This window comes from Oryctolagus cuniculus, chromosome 19, assembly GCF_964237555.1.
Source record: "Oryctolagus cuniculus chromosome 19, mOryCun1.1, whole genome shotgun sequence".
In the NCBI taxonomy this organism is placed as follows: Eukaryota; Metazoa; Chordata; class Mammalia; order Lagomorpha; family Leporidae; genus Oryctolagus; species Oryctolagus cuniculus.
In genome coordinates, this window is record NC_091450.1 from 33,323,250 (window position 1) to 33,343,518 (window position 20,269).

At 47.5% G+C, this 20,269-nt stretch overlaps 1 protein-coding gene across 3 annotated transcripts in view; it reads left to right on the top strand.

Annotated features, from left to right (window-relative positions):
* The window catches only part of MEIOB (meiosis specific with OB-fold), a 32,336-nt gene that overhangs the window by 10,591 nt on the left and 1,476 nt on the right, over positions 1–20,269 (top strand). Inside the window, exons 6-14 of one of the 3 annotated variants that reach the window (XM_070064135.1) lie at positions 481–676; positions 5,295–5,344; positions 6,583–6,635; positions 7,083–7,178; positions 9,149–9,154; positions 10,428–10,529; positions 11,858–12,011; positions 14,399–14,582; positions 15,302–15,388. In XM_070064135.1, the coding sequence (XP_069920236.1) occupies positions 481–676; positions 5,295–5,344; positions 6,583–6,635; positions 7,083–7,178; positions 9,149–9,154; positions 10,428–10,529; positions 11,858–12,011; positions 14,399–14,582; positions 15,302–15,388 (928 nt within the window). Of the gene's footprint in view, positions 1–480; positions 677–5,294; positions 5,396–6,582; positions 6,636–7,082; positions 7,179–9,148; positions 9,155–10,427; positions 10,530–11,857; positions 12,012–14,398; positions 14,583–15,301; positions 15,389–20,269 lie in introns of those variants that run through there. The other 2 variants (XM_051830261.2, XM_051830262.2) reach the window with 2 other exon arrangements.

Here is a 20,269-nt window from a genome sequence, read left to right on the forward strand (position 1 = left end):
CAGCAGCCAGGAAAACCATCTGGGTCTCCCACATAGGTGGCAGGCACCCAAGTACTTGAGCCATCATCCTCTGCCTCCCACGATGCATTGTCAGGAACCTGGAAGTGGAGGGGAACTTGATCCCAGGCTTAAGCCTGGTGTCCCAAGTGGTATCCCCACTGTCTACTTCACGCACTTCCCTGAAGTTTCAGTGCTTCTGTACCCATGTTTTATAAAGAAGGAAGCTGAAGTTCAGTGTCTCGGGCAAGATCAGACAACCAGGATGCCTAGAACTCAGGCAAGAACAGATCTTCAAAATGTTGTCTTAAGTACATTTTAGACAAACATGCTTTGTCACATTATTCAATGTAAATCTTGAAAAGTATACAAATCTTAATATAGTCTAAATTATTGCCAAAAAGATAATTTAGCTGTGAACCTGAAAGTATTTTTCTGTTAAAAAATCATGTTATTAACTTTTTTATGTGTTTTGCAATTTAGCAACTGTAAACTACTGCTCAGTGAGAATCACTCAACTGTGAAGGTCTGTTCTGTTTATGAAGTGGACAACAAGTTACTTTCTTTGATACATTTACCTGTTAAGGAGTCTCGAGATTATTATTCTTTGGGTGATATTGTTGCAAATGGACACAGTCTTGATGGGAGGATTATTAATGTGCTTGCAGCCGTGAGGTCGGTAAGTTAAAACCCCAGCAAAACTGAGTGGGGTGGGGGAGTCTCGGTCACCTCCTTTGTGTTTGGAATGCAGTGGTCATCACCACCTGGGGTAATTTTTCCTACATATCTTAGTAGTAAGTTAAATTAAGAAAAGAGTAACACTTCTCATTAAAGGGAAAGTAGCATTTTATCTATGAGTCAGTACCAAGATAAAATTGTTTTCGAATGCCAAATTCGCATGCCACCCTCCTTGTGAATGGCTCACTATGGGAGAGTTTTTCATACTTTGGGTAAACACAGACACAAGTGGAAAGAACAAGCTGATTGACTCGAAGATCTCCACGATGCTCCTTAGCATCGGGAGGAACGGACTTCGCGTGTGTTCTCAGGTGGAGTGAGGACAGTAAGATGTGAGACTTAACCGGTCCCCTCAAAGAAGGCGAGGCAAGAACCTGAAATGGTTGAGGCTTATGTCCTTGTTCCATCAGTGATGTTTTTCCCCAAATATTTGTTTATTTCAATGACAGACAGAGAGATAGAGAGGGAGGGAGAGAGAGAGAGGGAGAGAGAGGGAGGGAGGGAGAGAGAGAGAGGGAGGTCTTCTATCTGCTGGTTTACTCCTCAAAATGACCACAATGGCTGGAGCTATACCCATCAGAAGCCAGGAGGCAGGAGCCACCTCCAAGTCTCCCACATGGTTGTAGGGGTCCAAGCATTGGGCCATCTTCTGCTTTTCCAGGCGCATAAGCAGGGAGCTGGATTGAAAGTGGAGCAGCTGGCGCTGTGTTGTAGGAGGTGAAGCCACCACCTGCAGTGCCGGAAGTCCATATGGGCGCCGGTTCAAGTCCTGGCTGCTCCTCTTCCAATCCAGCTCTCTGCTGTGGCCTGGGAAAGCAGTAGAAGATGGCCCAAGTGCTTGGGACCCTGCACCCACATGGGGGACCCGTAAAAAGCTCCTGGCTTCAGATCAGCACAGCTCCAGCCATTGCGGCCAATTTGGGGGTGAACCAGCAGATGGAAGACCTCTCTCTTTCTCATCTCTCTCTCTGCATATCCTCTATATAACTCTGACTTTCAAATAAAATAAATAATTATTTTTAAAAAATGTAAATAGCATTCTCATTTTTTTTTTAATTTGACAGTTATAGACAGTGATAGAGAGAAACAGAGAGAAAGGTCTTCCTTCTGTTGGTTCACGCCGCAAATGGCCGCAACGGCAGGCGCTGTGCCAATCCGAAGCCAGGAGCCAGGTTCTTCTTCCTGGTCTCCCATGCGGGTGCAGGGCCCAAGCACCTGGGTCACCCTCCACTGCCCTCCCGGGCCACAGCAGAGAGCTGGACTGGAAGAGGGGCAACCTGGACTAGAACCCAGCACCTATATGGGCCGGCACCGCAAGGCAGAGGATTAACCAAATGAGCCACGGTGCCAGTCCCAGCATTCTTCATTTTTTAAAAAATGTGGGGGCCAGCGCTGTGGTGTAGTGGGTAAAGCCGCTGCCTACAGAGCCAGCATCCCATATTGGCGCTGGTTTGAGTCTCCGCTGCTCCACTTCCGATCCAGCTCTCTGCTGTGGCCTGGGAAAGCAGTAGAAGATGGCGCAGGTCCTTGGGCCCCTGCACCCTCGTGGCAGACCTGGAGGAAGCTCCTGGCTCCTGGCTCCTGGCTTAGGATTGGCACAGCTCCAGCCATTGAAGCCAGTTGGGGAGTGAATCAAATAATGGAAGGTCTTTCTCTTTCTTTCTACCTCTCCTTCTCTCTCTGTGTAACTGACTTTCAAATAAATAAATCTTAAAAAAAAAATAAAGAAAGAATAAGAAAGTAGAGGGTCTGGTGCTGTGGCGTAGCAGGTAAACTTGCTGCCTGCAGTGCTGGAATCCTATATGGGTCTAACTTGAGTCCCGACTGCTCCGCTTCTGATCCAGCTCTCTGCTGTGGCTGGGGAAAGCAGTCGTAGATGGTCCAAGTCCTTGGGTCCCTAAACCTACATGGGAGACCCAGAAGAAGCTCCTGGCTCCTGACTTTGGACTGGCCTAGCTCCAGCCATTGTGGCCATTTGGGGAATGAACCAGCAGATTGAAGATCTCTCTTTCTCTCTGTGCCTCTGCCTCTCTGTAACTCTGCCTTTCCAATAAATAAACAAATCTTTTTTTTTTTTTTTTTTGACAGGCAGAGTGGACAGTGAGAGAGAGAGACAGAGAGAAAGGTCTTCCTTTGCCATTGGTTCACCCTCCAATGGCCGCCACAGCCGGCACACCGCACTGATCCAATGGCAGGAGCCAGGTGCTTCTCCTGGTCTCCCATGGGGTGCAGGGCCCAAGCACTTGGGCCATCCTCCACTACACTCCCTGGCCACAGCAGAGAGCTGGCCTGGAAGAGGGGCAACCAGGACAGAATCCGGCGCCCCTACTGGGGGGACTAGAACCTGGTGTGCCGGCGCCGCAAGGCGGAGGATTAGCCTAGTGAGCCGTGGCGCCGGCCAATAAATAAATGTTATAAAAAAGAAAGTGGATGAGCAAGGTCTTGAACTGCACCCACAGGGGGTGCTGCACTGACTAAGCCACAGTGCCAGCCCAGGAGTGTTATCTTGCACAGCCGCAGCATTTGTCTCTGTGCAGCACGTTCTAAGCTCCGGAATCACTGAGCAAAGATTAGAGGTGGACCTAAAAAATAGTTTCACAAAATAAACTATATCAAGAAAAGTAAAAGTGCAAGAGTAATTTCTCAACATAGGGAAGGATGATAGTCAAAAGACAAAAAAAAAAAAAAAAAAAAGGAAAAGGAGATAGCCCTGTGCACTTGTGTTAGTGTCGTAAGTAGTGCTGATCTAGAGAGTGCCAGCTCCCTGAGCAGGCTCTGACCACAGGAGGGTGAGGCTGCGTTATCTGTGGCTCCAGCCCTAGCCTCGCAGGGTGCCTGGCACTCAGAGGATACTCGGTATCATTTGGGAAGGAGGAGTAAACACCATAGATGACAATCTTAAAAACAGGAGTCTCTAGGCAATTTACACTCAATACTGTTCAGTCTCTGATTATGCTTAATCATACTCGATTTCCCTGCATTTCTATGTGACATATTCATTTATAATGTATGAATATAAAAAACTTAGTGTGAATATAAGCAAAAACCTGCCACAGCTTTTCCCGTTCCCTGTAGGAGGCTGGCGTACTCTTTCTTGTTTATTTTTGTTTTATTTGAGAGACAGCAAGGCAGACAGAGAACTCCTATCTGCTGTTTTATTCCCTAAACGCTTGCAAGAGCTGGGTGATGAAAGCCTCAGGGGCTGGAAACTCAGTCTGGGTCTCCCTGTTGGGTGGCAGGAGCCCAACCACTGGAGCCATCACACTGCCTCCCAGGGTCCAGGTTAAGCAGGAAGCTGGAACCAGGAGCTGGAACCAGACATCCCACGCATTGCTGTGGGACATGGGCAAGGCAGCCAGCAGCTTAACTGCCAGGCCGGACACTGCCCACGGCGCCCTCTCTCCTGTGTCACATCACTTTTCACGCTCAACACCTTAACCCTGTGGAAAAGGCGAAGTACTGATACTCGCTGTCTCGGCCAGACGATGAGTACACGAGGGCCAGAGAAGCAGTTTTCTGTCTCTGAGTGAGATGTGAGGACACACAGACACTGAAAATACGTGTTCTGGGGCCGGCACTGTGGCATAGCAGCACATGCCTGTGATGCCGGCATCCCATGTGGGTGCTGGTTCGAGTCTCGGCTGTTCCATTTCTTATCTACCTCCCTGCAAATACATCTGGGGAAGCAGTGGAAGAATGGTCCAAGTATCTGGACCCCTGCCACCTCAATGGGAGGCTCAGATGGAGTTCTGGGCTCCTCCTGGCTTTGGCCTGGCCCAGCCCCAGCCCCAGCCCCAGCCCCAGCCCCAGCTGGCGCTGTGGTGTAGTAGGTGAGGCCGCTGCCTGCAGTGCTGGCATCCCATATGGGCACCAGTTCGAGTCTAAGCATCTTTAAAAAAAAAAAAAAAAGTTAAGGCTGTATTTTTACATGCCAGGACAAAATGCCATGACAGGCCCTTGGGGCAGCTGTGTAGACTCCTTAAAGATGGAATATGTATTTTCTTTTTAAAAAATTATTTATTTATTTGAAAGGCAGGTTTACAGAAAGAGAGGAAGAAAGAGAGAGAGAGATCTTCCATCTGCTAGTTCACTCTTCATTTTTTTTTTAAAGATTTATTTATTTATTTGAAAGAGTTACACAGAGAAAGAAGGAGAGGCAGAGAGAGAGAGAGAGGTCTTCCATCCACTGGTTCACTCCCCAATTGGCTGCAAGGCCAGAGCTGCGCTGATCTGAAGCCAGGAGCCAGGAGCTTCTTCCGGGTCTCCCACGTGGGTGCAGGGACCCAAGGACTTGGGCATCTTCCACTGCTTTCCCAGGCCATAGCAGAGAGCTGGATCGGAAGTGGGGCAGCCAGGTCTTGAACTGGCATCCACATGGGATGCCGACGCTTCAGGCCAGGGCCTTTAACCTGCTGTGCCACAGTGCTGGCCCCGGTTCATGCTATTTTAATATTTCTAACTTTATATTCAGAGGTAAACATTTGAGTATTTCCATCAACAAATATTTAAGTAATTCTACAATTGTAGAGGAACAATAATGATTTCCTTCAATTTCCCAGGTTGGAGAGCCAAAATATTTTACAACTTCAGACCGAAGGAAGGGCCAGAGGTGTGAAGTTAGACTCTACGATGAGACAGAGGCATTATTCCCACTGGCATGGTAAACCCCCCCCCCCCCCCCCCACTGTGAGCACTGCTGCTGTTATCCTCAGGCAGAACACTTCCCTTGTATCACAACACACGGATTTCAGATCAAGAAGGAGTAATGCTAGGAGATACATGATATCTTCAAAAATAAGCCTTACTCTTGAGTGTTGGGTAGTTATGGATGCCACCTCAAAGTAGGTAGCCATGTTTAGATAGCATAGAATTGCTTAGATGGGCTTCTCTGTGACCAGTTTTATTTTTATTGTGTTTGAGAACAGATGGTGCTTTATTAGGTTCTATTGATGACAAATAAACCAGACTTTCCAGGGTCCCCAGCCACATCCTGGAGCAGCGGGGCTGTGCCCTGAAGCACTGCAGGGCACAGTAAGCCCTTGTTTAGACTCCTGGGGCTTAGGTGGCACAGGAAGCAATTTGAAAAGTGTCTTGGCTGGCACCGCGGCTCAATAGGCTAATCCTCTGCCTTGTGGCGCTGGCACACCGGGTTCTAGTCCCGGTTGGGGCGCCGGATTCTGTCCTGGTTGCCCCTCTTCCAGGCCAGCTCTCTGCTGTGGCCAGGGAGTGCAGTGGAGGATGGCCCAGGTGCTTGGGCCCTGCACCCCATGGGAGATCAGGAGAAGCACCTGGCTCCTGCCTTCGGATCAGCGCGGTGCGCCAGCCACAGTGCACCGGCCGTGGCGGCCATTGGAGGGTGAACCAACGGCAAAGGAAGACCTTTCTCTCTGTCTCTCTCTCTCACTGTCCACTCTGCCTGTAAAAAAAAAAAAAAAAAAAAAAAAAAAAAAAAAAAAAAGAAGTGTCTTTACCCCAGCCAGTCCCCTGAGGAGTTTACCCACTGTGGGCCCTACCCTAGTGCTCTGAAAGTCTTCCAGTCTTTGGAGTTGTGGTCCCTGAGTTCCAGCCTGCATGGAATGACTGGTGCTGGCGAAATAAAGGAGCAGCAGAGCGGAGCACTGTTAGAGATGAGTGTGTGTTGAAGAAATGACTTCTCCACAGGTGTTAAGTACTCAGTGGGACAGACCGCACAGCAAATATCCTTGAGTCTGCCTTTGACCATGCAGGGGGTTACAAGCCCTGGCCACTGAGGCCATTTTGGTTTGTAAATTGTTTGTAAATAGTACATCACTACCAGTTTTTTTCCAATGCAGTCAATTTGTTTCACTTCTTTTTATATAAATGCAGTTGGGATAATGAATCCATTCTACTGGCACAGAGCTGGACTCCAGGAGAAACAGGTATCATAGCTCATTGGTAGTACTAAATATGTGGCATTTTTTATTCTTTGATAAAATAATTTTAAAGTGGGTTTTCTCTGGCCGGCGCCGTGGCTCAATAGGCTAATCCTCCACCTTGCGGCGCCGGCACACCGGGTTCTAGTCCCGGTCGGGGCGCCGGATTCTGTCCCGGTTGCCCCTCTTCCAGGCCAGCTCTCTGCTATGGCCAGGGAGTGCAGTGGAGGATGGCCCAGGTGTTTGGGCCCTGCACCCCATGGGAGACCAGGAAAAGCACCTGGATCCTGGCTCCTGCCATCGGATCAGCGCGGTGCGCCGGCTGCAGCGGCGGCCATTGGAGGGTGAACCAACGGCAAAGGAAGACCTTTCTCTCTGTCTCTCTCTCTCACTGTCCACTCTGCCTGTCAAAAATAAAAAAAAAAAAAATAAAGTGGGTTTTCTCTCAAACAGTAATATTTGCCGCAGATGTAAGAATAAGCTTTGACAAATTTCGGAACTGCATGACAGCAACTGTAATCTCGAAGTCCATTATTACAACGAATCCAGGTGAGAAGTGCTCTGAAATTTTTCATCCCTTTGGAAATGATTGTGAACATATTTAATATTTGTGCAGTATATTGATGGGTTTAATCTGAAAAATTAAAAGTAAAAAATGCTTTATAATGACTTTCAAAAAATTAAAATAAGCTATATCTTTAATACTTTTATGAAAGAAATGTGAAAAGCCAGATAGATTTGTAAAGTATTGCCCATTGTCATGATATTTATTTGAAGATTTTATTTATTTATTTGAGAGGTAGAGTTATGGACAGACAGAGAAACAGATGGAGTTCTTCCATCTGCTGGTTCACTCCCCAGATGGAGTAAGCCAATCTGAAGTCAAGGGCCCCAGCACTTGGGCCATCTTCCACTGCTTTCCCACCCATAGCAGAGAGTAGGATTGGAAGAAGAGCAGCCTGGACTTGAACCATTACCCACATGGGATGCCGGCACCACAGGTGGAGGGTCAGCCTACTATACCACAGCGCCGGCCCCACTGTCATGATTTTTAAGAGATCAGTGTTATTCCATGGATTACTTAAATGATTGACAATTTAAAAACTAAATTCAGTTGTACTACATTCAAATACCTTTTTCTGCTGGACACACACCTGTGTGTTTGGTACCGTTAGTTCATAGCTGTAAATTAAATGCCCATAATTCTCCTGGAGTGGCTGTTACAGGAGTTACAGTTCTCTACATCATGAAATCAGGGGAGCAAGACCTGGGGAGATCAGAAAGGTCAAACATTCTGAGTGGTTTATTGTGTAGAGGTAACCGTCAGCTCAGTACTGCCCAAGAGTGAAGGATTACCAGAAACAAAATAATCATTTGCGATCTCAAGAAGACACAAACAGGAAGGACTTCCAAGAGTTTGCCAACAGTGAACTTACAAGATAAGTCTGGGGCTAGTGTCTGGCTTCGTAGCTAAGGCGCCAGGTAAGGCTTTACGAGTCCACGGCTCTGTATCAGTGCTGCTTCCTTGCTGCTGTCTCTCCTCCCTTCTCTCTTCTCCCCTCCCTCCTGTTCTTCCTTCTTTTTTATTTATTTGAAAGGCAGAGTAACAGAGAGAGGGAGAGACAGGGAGAGAGATTTTTCTGTTCACTCCCTAAATGGCCAAAGTCAGGAGCCAAGAGTTTCCTGCAGGTCTCCCACATGGGTGACAGCAGCCCAGGCACCTGGGCCATTTTCCCTGGCCATTAGCAGACAGCTGGGTCGGGAGTGGAGCGGACAGGACACGAGCGGTGTCCATATGAGATGCCCGCATCAACCTGCCTCGCCACCACGCCAGCCCCGTCTGGGGACATTTCTAAAAGACACTGGGTATCTCTAGCGTCAGTCTTGACAGGCTGGCTGCATGAGAAACTGAGCCTGATGCGTGGGCTGATATTCTAGGACGTTGCACCTTCAACTCTGATAATAGGCTCAGAGGAAAAGTGTCTCAAGTAATTCTCAGCAATCTAGCATCTTTAGGATAATCACCTCTCTTTATCAGAAGGACATTGAAAAGTATGTTTATTTTTATTGCTTTTTAAAGACTTATTTATTCATTTATTTGAAAGGCAGGACGTGAGCTAGAGCTTGTATGGGATGCTGGTTTCTCAAGTAGCAGCTTGACCTGCTACACCACAGCGCACACACGTGAGTGTGGGTGGAGTCCCAGCTGCTCCACCTCCAATCCAAACGCCACAGCGCACACACGTGAGTGTGGGTGGAGTCCCAGCTGCTCCGCCTCCAATCCAGACACCACAGCGCACACATGTGAGTGTGGGTGGAGTCCCAGCTGTCCGCCTCCAATCCAGCTCTCTGCAAATGGCAGCAGATGGCCCAGGTGCTCGGACCGTTACCTCACATTCCCTGACACCTCCACCCCCAGCAGAGTGCTCTGGTTTCTGGGGCCCTGCTCCAGCAGCCCTCTGTCTGATGTGCAGCGGTCCTGCTAGTGTCTCAGAAACATTGATCTATCGGGCCATCAGTTACAGGTATTTTCTGAATGTCTTCTATTTGCCAACTCTTGAGCTTTGTGGAACAAGGCAGGTGAGTGGATTCAGATGTTGGAAATACAAAGATGAAAGGCACAGACGCTGCCCAGGAAGAACTGACCGTCCAGCTCTGAGCAGTGACAGCGTGGTAAGGAGGAAGGGGAAACCTCAACTCTGTCCCCGGGAGTCAGCCTCGGACTTGTCAGGACAGTTTGTGTGGGGTTCAGGTAGGATGTGGGCGTGCTGAGCTGTGGGTCTGAGAGTTGTCAGGACAGTTTGTGGGGTCCAGGTGGGGTGCAGGCATGCTGAGCTGTGGGTCTGGGGGATGTCAGGACAGTTTGTGGGGGGTTCAGGTAGGATGTGGGTGTGCTGAGCTGTGGGTCTGAGAGTTAGCACTGTTTTCGGGGTCCTGGTGGGGTACAGCTGTGCTGAGCTGCAGGTCTGGGAGTTGAAAGGTGCTGGAGTCAGGTGGGAACCTTTTCAACATCCCCTTCTTGCCTTTGGCACACTGCCTAGTCGCTCCTGAGAGGAAGCATAGCCCAGTTCCAGGAGCAAGGTTTGAGTGACCGCGTTTTAGAGTGTGTGTGTGTGTGTGTGTGTGACTGGAAAAGAAATGCATACAGAATCCAGAAAATACATAAAAGCATAAAAAATGAAAATAAAGAGCACCTGTACTCCCACATCAGAGTTAAGTATTTCTTTTATCTATATTCTCTAGGTAATTTTGTATTTATGTGGGTAGATTTTAAGTTAAAAGTATAATGTACTGCATAGTTTTGTAAGTTGCTCTTTTCACTCACAATGTCTGGTGTACATCTCTTTACTTTAATCTCTCCACCTCACATTGTTAATGGCTACATAGTATTCTATGTGATTGTGTTTGTAAGTCTTCAATTGTTTCTGTTAAAACAATTTCGGATGGAGCTGGTGCTGTGGTATAGTGGGCTAAGCCTCTGCCTATGGCACCAGCATCCCATAGGGGCGCCAGTTCGAGTCTCAGCTGCTCCGCTTCTCATCCAGCTCTCTGCTATGGCCTGGGAAAGCAGTGGAAGACCTGGAAGGAGCTCCTGGCTCCTAGCTTCAGATTGGTTCAGCTCTGGCCGTTACAGCCATCTGGGGAGTGAATCAGCAGATGGAAGACCTCTTTCTCTGTCTCTCACTCTCTCTGTCTATAACTCTACATCTTAAATTTAAATAAAAATAATTTTGGATTGTTCACAATGATTTAAAAAATAATGTCTGCTTTTTACTTATTATGCATGTTCAATTTAAGATACACCAGAAGCTAACATCCTACTGAATTTTGTAAGAGGAAATAAAGAAGCAAATGTCTTCGATGATGAAATCGGCAGTCATTTAAAAGAATCCATAAACTGTAAGTGATTCTTTAAATATTATTTGATTTTTAAAAGACCAAAATGGGGTCTGGAGTTTTGACATAGTAAAAGATACAATATTCTTATTCTGTAACTGCTATATTTCCACTTTTGAAAAGGTGGTATAACACGTTTTTTTGGAATGCTGGTGCTGTGGTGTGGTAGGTTAAGCCTCTGCCTGTGGTGCCAGCATCCCATATGGGTGCCCGTTCGAGTCCTGGCTGCTCCACTTCTGATCCAGCTCCCTGCTAGTGCTCCCGGGAAAGCAGTGAAAGATGACCCAAGTGTGTGGTCCTCTACCACCCACTTTGGAGACCAGGATGGGGTTCCAGGCTCTTGGCTTCAACCTCAGCTGTTGCAGCCATTTGGGGAATGAACCAACAGATAGGGGATCTCTCTCTCTGATTTCCCCCTCACTCTCTGTAACAGTGCCTTTCAAAGAAATAAGTAAATAAATCTTTATTTTATATATGTTTATATATGCATATGAATATGTATGTATTTATTTTGTTTCTATTACAGATTTCTGCTTTCCTTTTGAATGTGACTTTAAGTGAACCTGTGTCTGTTTTTCTGATGTACATATGTTAGGGTATTTCAAAAGTTGATGGGTGAATGGAATTAAAAGTTTTCGTTGTAAAAAAGTTGAAATCCACGCATAGGTTCTCGTGACGTGCCTTTCCCCACACACTCTTTGGAGATCACCTATATACATAGCAGAACGCTGCACACCCATTTCATCTTTGCATGGTTTTGCCACATGGTTTTCCAGTCTCTGCGTTCACACTTCTGCCAGCCATCCCTGAGGTCCTGGCTGCTTTGCATCCTCTCTGGTGCTTGTATTGCTAATCTTTAAATGGTGGCTGTTGATTGGACTCCTACTCTTGTTTAATTTGCATTACCTGCCGATTAATGAGGCCAATGTGTTTGCTGGAAATTTAATGTATCTTTTGTTAAATACCTTTTAAATTCTTTTCTCCACTTAAAAAATTGAGTCACTGTCTTTTTCTTACTGATTTTAAAGAATTCTTCAGATATTCTATGTGAGTCCTTTGTTTTTCAAACTGTTAGCAGCTCCTACTCTGAAGATTGGATTTAAGGAAAAATCTTTAGATGACCAGAAAGGATTCACATAATGAAGATTAATTTCTCATTGTTTTTCTTTTATGTCTATTTCTGATCCATTTTAATATAACAAATGTAAATATTTACATTATTTATAAGCTTCAAAATGTTCTCTCTTGGCTTTATGGCTTCTCCATTTGGATATAATCCTTTGTAGTTCTGGGAATATATATAGAACTGGTATTCTTGTTTTTATTTTTAGTAAATACAATAGTTGAAGTCTATACAGTTGAACAACTGAAGGCAAAAGCTTTGAAGAATGAAAGAAAAGCTGACCCTTTGTATGGCATTCTTTATGCTTACATTTCTATGCTGAACATCGATAATGAAACTACAAACGTAGTGCGAAACAGATGGTAAGGAGCCAAATTATTTTTAGCAGTTAATTTTTGTAAGAAACAGTTATTGTTAATAAATTTTAAGCTCTATCAATTTTCTTTTTTTTCTTTTTTTTTTTTTTTTTTTTTGACAGGCAGAGTGGATAGTGAGAGAGAGAGAGACAGAGAGAAAGGTCTTCCTTTGCCGTTGGTTCACCCTCCAATGGCCGCCGCGGCCGGCGCGCTGCGCTGATCCGATGGCAGGAGCCAGGAGCCAGGTGCTTTTCCTGGTCTCCCATGGGGTGCAGGGCCCAAGCACTTGGGCCATCCTCCACTGCACTCCCTGGCCACAGCAGAGAGCTGGCCTGGAAGGGAGGCAACCGGGACAGAATCCGGTGCCCCGACCGGGACTAGAACCTGGTGTGCCGGCGCCGCTAGGCGGAGGATTAGCCTAGTGAGCCGCGACACCGGCCTAAGCTCTATCAATTTAAAACCATGTTTGATGCAGCAGTCATATGAATCTGAGAAAATATATGAATAAATAAACCACACTGAAAAGTTTCCATGGCAAAATATTTAGATTCAAAGATTATAATTGCCTTTTAAAGTAAAATACAATCTGTGTTTCTGCAATCTTAAAATATGAAGATATAATACTGCCAGGTACTTTTTAACAAATGTATTTATTTATTTATTTGAGAGAAGAGTTACAGACAGACAGACAGAGAGGTCTTCCTAAATGGCCACAACGACTGGAGCTGGGCTGATCCGAAGCCAGGAGCCAGGAGCTTCTTCCGGGTCTCCCGTAGGTGCAGGGTCCCAAGCACCTGGATCATCTTTGGCTGCTTTCCCAGGCCGTCAGCAGAGAGCTGGATCAGAAGAGGGGCAGCCAGGACTTGAACTGGTGCTGCTGGTGGACGCTTAGCCTACTATATCACAGCGCCAGCCCCTGCCAGACATGTTTACCTGGGATGCCCATCTTGTCTTAGAAGAAAGCTATTATGGTTGTCATATCTTATAGCAATACAATAGCAGCATTTAAAAATTATTTTGGGGGTCAGCACTATGGAATAGTGGATTAAGATGCTGTCTGCAATGCTAGCATCCCATCTGGGCATCAGTTCAGTTCCCAGCTGCTCTATTTCCAGTCCAGCTCCCTTCTAATGTGCCTGGGAAAGCAGCAGAGGATGGTGCAAGTGCTTGGGCCCCTGTACCAGCGTGGGAGCCCTGGAAGCAGCTCCTGGCTCCTGGCTTCAGCCTGGCCCAGCCCTGGCTGTTGCGTCTGGGGAGTTAACCAGCAGATGGAAGATTCTCTCTCTCTCTCCCTCTCTTCCTCTCTCTCCCTCTCTCTCTTTGTAACTCTGCCTTTCAAATAAATAAATCTTTTTAAAAAGAAAGGTCATGGAAAAATAAATTAAAAAAATAATTTTCTACTGCATGATGCTCATGACTTCCAGCCTCTCCTGGGTGAAAACCAGTATCCACTTGCACAGAAAGCGAATCCCGGTGGCTTTGATGATCTCAGCCTAGATGTGATTGCAGAAGCCTCCCTGAAGGATTTGTAATTGAAATTTGTATTGAGACAATTCTGAATTCACATGGGACTATGAAAATAATGCAGAGAAGTCCTTGTGCCGTTGACAGTGTCCCCAGCGGTGCCTCCCAGCTGCTGCGCGTCCCAGGGCGCTGAGCCTCACTCAGGCTTTGAGCTAAGCGTGCAGCCATTGGTGTGCAAGTGCAAGTGAGTGCGTCCCCAGTGCTTCACCACCTGCATGGATCTGTGTCCCTCTCAACAGGCAGTGAGTGAGCTCCAGACTTTCAAGTCATGTTACGCTGTGCTGTGAAGTGTGAATAGATCTTTAGTTGTCTAAAGTCAAGCCTCCTTCAGCAAAATGGCATAGCATGAAATTGCCATTTAAGAGAGAGGATCTCACTAGCAGTGCACACAGCATTTAGAATGTGGCCCTGACCAGTTGTGCAGGGTTTTCTGCACACTCATGTGTGGAAGACTGAGTGCAGGACCAGGAGTGAGCAGTCCCACGCCTCCCCCACACAGATGTGGTTCCTGCCCTCAGAACTCCCAGGCAAGGGGGTAAGATGGACACACTGCAGTAACCAGGAGCAGAGTCAGTGCTGCAGCTCTCGGGGACGGGCACAGCAGAGACATGAGCCTGGGCGGACCTCAGGGCTGGGCAGGAACCCGGGGGAAGGGCGGGGAGGGCAGGATGGTGACAGGAGTGCTGGGCCCAGTTTCGGAGAAGTCAGACACTGGCAGTGAGGCTGGCATGGGTGGCGAGCACTTGTAGTTTCTTGTCCTGCACAGCAGTGAGCATTGGCCAAGTGTTCCACACGCAGTAAGTAGTTCTGCAAGTGGTATCATGTGTCCGTCAGGGCCATCACCGTTTGTCATGGTCTTTTCTTTGCAGTTCTGGCTGTGGTTATATTGTAAATGCAGCATCGAATACTTGTACAACTTGCCACAGAGACTCCTTGGGATATAAATCCAATTTTTCCAGCTTCGACATGCTGATGGATGTGACTGACCACACAGGCACCCTCCCTTCCTGCAGTCTCTCAGGAAGTGTCGCTGAGGAGACCTTGGGCTGCACGGTAAAGAGCCAAAAAAAGAAGTGTTAGCAATATTTTGAAATGAATTCTCCTCCCCCCAGGTCTAGGTTATTTTGGTGAACATTTGATAGATAGAAGTTTATTCATTAATAAAGAGGTCGGCAGGTGGGGGGGAGGATCTTGATTTAAACAACATTGTTTTAATGAATATTCAGATATTGTATATCGAAATCCTAGATAACATTGACTGCTAGGAATAGTGACTGAAACACTAGCCAACAAGGAGGAATAAACGTGGCATTTTCTGTATCAAGTGGCAGTGGCTAACACAGTGTGATGGAGACATTACTTAGCTGTCAGGTGGCTTCAAGAAGTGGATTTTCACCGGCACAGCCTGTGTAGCCCCTGTGGTTTTCTTCCGGATCTGCAGCTGTAGATCAGCAGCAGATACTTAGAGGATAGCATGTGCATTTGATGGTAGGCACTTGTTTTTTTAATTGTTAAAACCATCTCATGAAATTTAGCATTGAGTTTTGTTCCAAATTATGTTTCCACGTCACTGAGGGGCTTTGCTCGCTGAGCACCTGATTAGCTGTGGGGACCCTGTTTTAGCTTTGCTTGTGTCGCCCCCTGTCTCAGGAGGACTGGGCTTGATCACTGCGTGAGATTTCATTCCTAGTGAGCAGGTTTAGATCTCACATCATTGTCACCGTGAGTTATGTATGTCAACCTCAGAAATGTTTGATCTTTTTTTCTAACAGGTCAATGAGTTTCTTGCAATGACAGACGGACAGAAAACAGCGTTAAAGTGGCAACTTCTTTTGGAAAGAAGCAAAATTTATTTAAAAGTTAGTGTATTTTACAGTACTGTATTATATATATTCAAACAATAAGGAAAGCCTAGACTGTGACCTAATAGAGAATTTATTATTTTTTAAAGATTTATTTATTTAAGAGGCAGAGTTATACAGAGAGACAGAGAGAAAGGTCTTCCATCCGCTGGTTCACTCCCCAGTTGGCTGCAACAGCCAGAGCTAGGTAGATCCGAAGCCAGGAGCCAGGAGCCAGGAGCGTCTTCCAGTTCTCCCATGTGGGTGCAGGGGCCCAAGCACCTGGGCCACGTCCACTGCTTTCTCAGGCCATAGCAGGGAGCTGCGTCAGAAGTGAAGCAGCCAGGGCTCAAACCAGGGCCCATATGAGATGCCAATGCTGCAACTGGAGGTTTAACCTACTTCTGCCATAGTGCCAGTGCCGATTCCCAGATGTGTAGAGGGAATTTAGTTACCCTAAAAATGGTGGATAATCAGGTTTTTTTAAAATATGGTATAAAGGAATGACAAATGACACCAAAGACAAGGACTGAGCGTGATGTCTCTAAGGCAAGGCTGTAGGCTGTAGGAGCAAGGCTGGGTCACCCTACCCCCACCCCTGCTCTGCGCCTGGTGAGGCACAGTCAAATGCTTAGACTCCTTCTTGGTCTGAATCTTCATTGCACTGCTCCATTGCACCAAGGCCTGTAGGGTGGTGAGGTTAGTGACCTTGGGAGTGTGTAAAATTCTGTGACCACAACTCTGGAGGGTCACAGGCAGCTCCTGTGGCACTGGCGACACTGCAGGGTTGGAGGCCCATGGGCTTGCAGCACTCAAGGGACAAGGGGAGAAGAGTCAGACTGCCTCCTTGGTGCAGGGAGGAGAGTGGACCAGAACATGTGACCACAGAGCCTGCACCCTTTCCCTCTGTGGTTCTCCAGTTCTTTATCTTTCCTGCTCCTGAAAGTTATTGTGCTCTTGCTTATGTGAGTTATGCTCACCGATAACTGCTGTACTAGATCTTAATATAGAGAAAAATCCAAACATTCATAAGCATACATTGCACTGCTGGACAGCACAATGATATCACATTATGTCCTGCAGCCGCTGGAAAGAGGCAGTGTGCAGTGTGAGGGAAGGCAGACCTCGCAGAGCTCTGAGTCCAGAGACCCTGAATCCTAACCTGCGAGCTGCTCTGCCATCTTCCAGGGTTCCTCTCCTGCAGCCTTAAGCATATCAGCAGAGGCCGCAGACATGGAGTCATCAAGGGCCTCCCCAGTGTTCCAGGACCTTCGTCTGAGGATTCGTCATTACTGAGACAGAGGAAGCGTTTCCTCCAGCGTTCACCTCGCACCTTGAACACTGTTCCCATCTCACCTTGAACGCTGTCTGTTCCCATCTCACCTCGAACGCTGTCTGTTCCCATCTCACCTCGAACGCTGCCTGTTCCCATCTCACCTTGAACGCTGTCTGTTCCCATCTCACCTCGAACGCTGTCTGTTCCCATCTCACCTCGAACGCTGTCTGTTCCCGTCTCACCTTGAACGCTGTCTGTTCCCGTCTCACCTTGAACGCTGTCTGTTCCCGTCTCACCTCGAACGCTGTCTGTTCCCATCTCACCTTGAACGCTGTCTGTTCCCATCTCACCTTGAACACTGTCTGTTCCCATCTCACCTTGAACGCTGTCTGTTCCCGTCTCACCTCGAACGCTGTCTGTTCCCGTCTCACCTTGATGCTGTCTGTTCCCGTCTCACCTTGAACGCTGTCTGTTCCCATCTCACCTCGAACACTGTCTGTTCCCGAAGCCGATTCATTTGGCTCTTTGACCAACTGTGAGTTTTCCTTCCAGATAAAAGAGTCCCTCCAGACCTGTTGTCAATGAGTCTGGTCGATTTAAATTCAGAGCAGGCATTCAGCCTGGTGGCTGTGCTACTCTTGCAGCAGGGGGTGGGGTGGGGCTAGTGCTGTGGCTTAGCAGGTAAAGCTGCCGTCTGTGACATGGACATCGCATATGGATGCTGGTGCATGTCCCAGCTGCTCCACTTCTGACCCAGCACCCTGCTAATGGCCTGGGAAAGCAGTGGAAGATGACCCAAGTTCTTGAGCCCCTGCACCCATGAGGGTCAGCTCCTGGGGGTGAAGCTCTGGCTCCTGGATTTGGCCTGGCCCAGTCCCGGTCATTGTAGCCATCTAGGGGGTGAGCCAGTGATGGAAGATCAATCTCTCCCCTCCAGCTTTGACTCTGAAATACATAAATAACCCTTAAAAAAAAAAGACATTGCTTGGGACACCCATATCTCAGATTGGAGTGCCTGGGTGCAAGTCCCGGCGCTCTTCTCGTTTCCAGCTTCAGGCTGATGCGCATCCGGGGGCACCTCAGCTGGGGACTCAGGTTGATAGCTCCCTGCCACAACACCACACGGGAGACCTGGGTGGATTTCCTGGCCCTGACAGGCCCCAGCTCTGGCAGCAATCGGGACTGAGACAACAGTTGGAAAATTTCTCTCTGTGGGTCTCTGTGACTCTCAAATAAGTAAATAAATTCATGGGAAGGTACTTATGGTTTTCCAAACTTGATCCAAACATGACACATTGTCCTCAAGTAAATGGGCATTGTAACTTTCCAAAGAATATATTTAAAACATTTCAGTTGGGTTTAACAAAGATTTTAAGTGGCTGTAAAGTGGTTGTACCACATCACAAGATGTGATAAAGACCATGAAACTCAAATACTATTTCAATTGCTATAATCAGTTAGAACAGAACATATAATTTAGAAAGTTGGAACTTAATACTATTTTGTTAATATAACAATAACAAAATATTTATCCAGACTGAATATTTATATATTTATTATATTTCAGTTAAAATAATAGGTACCCAAAATGGTTCCATTGGAGTGAGTTCAGAGAGAATTCATTTTAATGTCTTAAAACAAAGTAATGGTGGCCCGCGCTGTGGCACGGTGGGTTAAGCCAGCACTTGTGATGTAGCGGGTTAAACTGGTTTGTGACACCAGCATCCCATATCAAAGCGCTGGCTACTCCTCCTCCAATCCAGCTCTCTGCTAGTGGCCTGGGAAAGCAGTGGAAGATGGCCCAAATATTTGAGTCCCTGCAGCTCACATGGAAGATACAGATTGAATTCCTGGCTCTTGGCTTCAACCTGGCCTACCTCTAGCAATTGTGGTCATTTGGGGAATGAACCAGCAGGTAGAAGATCCCTCGCAGCTGGCGCCATGGCTCACTAGGCTAATCCTCCGCCAGTGGTGCTGGCACCCCGGGTTCTAGTCCCGGTTGGGGCACCAGAGTCTGTCCCGGTTGCCCCTCTTCCAGGCCAGCTCTCTGCTGTGGCCCGGGAGTGCAGTGGAGGATGGCCCAAGTGCTTGGGCCCTGCACCCCATGGGAGATCAGGAGAAGCACCTGGCTCCTGGCTTCGGAGCTGTAGCAGCCATTTGGGGGGTGAACCATCGGAAAAAGAAGGACCTTTCTCTCTGTCTCTCTCACTGTCTAACTCTGCCTGTAAAAAAAAAAAAAAAAAAAAAATCCCCCTATCTCTGTCTTTCCCCTTCTCTCTCTGACACTCTGCCTTCAAATAAATCTCCAGAAACAAAAAACAAAGTATTAAAATTCCTTATATGTTTGATATCAGCATTAAAGAATGATTTCAAAAAAGGACAAAACCATAACTCCCAAACAAAATTAAAATGAACAGAGGCCGGCATTGTGGCATGGGGGTAGTGGGTTCGGCTTCCCCCTGTGATGCCAGCATCCCATATCAGAGTTTGGTTCAAGTCCAGGCTGCTCTGCTTCCCCTGTTAATGCATTAATGGGCCTGGAAAGCAGTGGAGGATGACCGAAGTACTTGGGCACCTGCCACCCATATGGGAGTCCTGGGCTCCTGGCTTTGGCCTTGCCCAGCCGTGGCTGTTGGAGGCATTTGGGAAGTAAACCAGTGGATGGAAGATTTTCTCTCTCTCTCTCTCTCTCTTACTCCGTAACTCTTCCTTTCAAAAAATAAAACTGGCTGGCGCCGTGGCTCAATAGGCTAATCCTCTGCCTTGCAGCGTTGGCACACCAGGTTCTAGTCCCGGTCGGGGCCCTGGATTCTGTCCCGGTTACCCCTCTTCCAGGCCAGCTCTCTGCTGTGGCCCGGGAGTGCAGTGGAGGATGGCCCAAGTGCTTGGGCCCTGTACCCCATGGGAGACCAGGATAAGTACCTGGCTCCTGCCTTCGGATCAGCGCAATGCGCCGGCTGCAGCAGCCATTGGAGGGTGAACCAATGGCAAAAAGGAAGACCTTTCTCTCTGTCTCTCACTGTCTACTCTGCCTGTCAAAAAACAAAAACAAACAAACAAACAAAAAAAAAAACTTAAAAATAAAATATTAGGTTTCATTTAACTCTATTTGATGAAGGAACTAGTATGTTAAAAAGAGGTTCAAAGGGGGCCGGCGCCGCGGCTCAATAGGCTAATCCTCCGCCTGCGGCGCCGGCACACTGGGTTTTAGTCCCGATCGGGGCGCTGGATTCTGTCCCGGTTGCCCCTCTTCCAGGCCAGCTCTCTGCTGTGGCCAGGGAGTGCAGTGGAGGATGGCCCAAGTGCTTGGGCCCTGCACCCCATGGGAGACCAGGAGAAGCACCTGGCTCCTGCCATCGGATCAGCGCGGTGCGCCGGCTGCGGCGGCCATTGGAGGGTGAACCAACGGCAAAGGAAGACCTTTCTCTCTGTCTCTCTTTCTCACTGTCCACTCTGCCTGTCAAAAAAAAAAAAAAAAAAAAAGGTTCAAAGGAAAATCAAAAGAATAGACACATCAGAAATGCTGAGATGGATTTCTTACAGGGCAGCATCAATGCATCTACACCCAGGAAATGTTCCCTGGACCTGCATGGACAGCATCACTCGCGTCATTATCAGCTTCC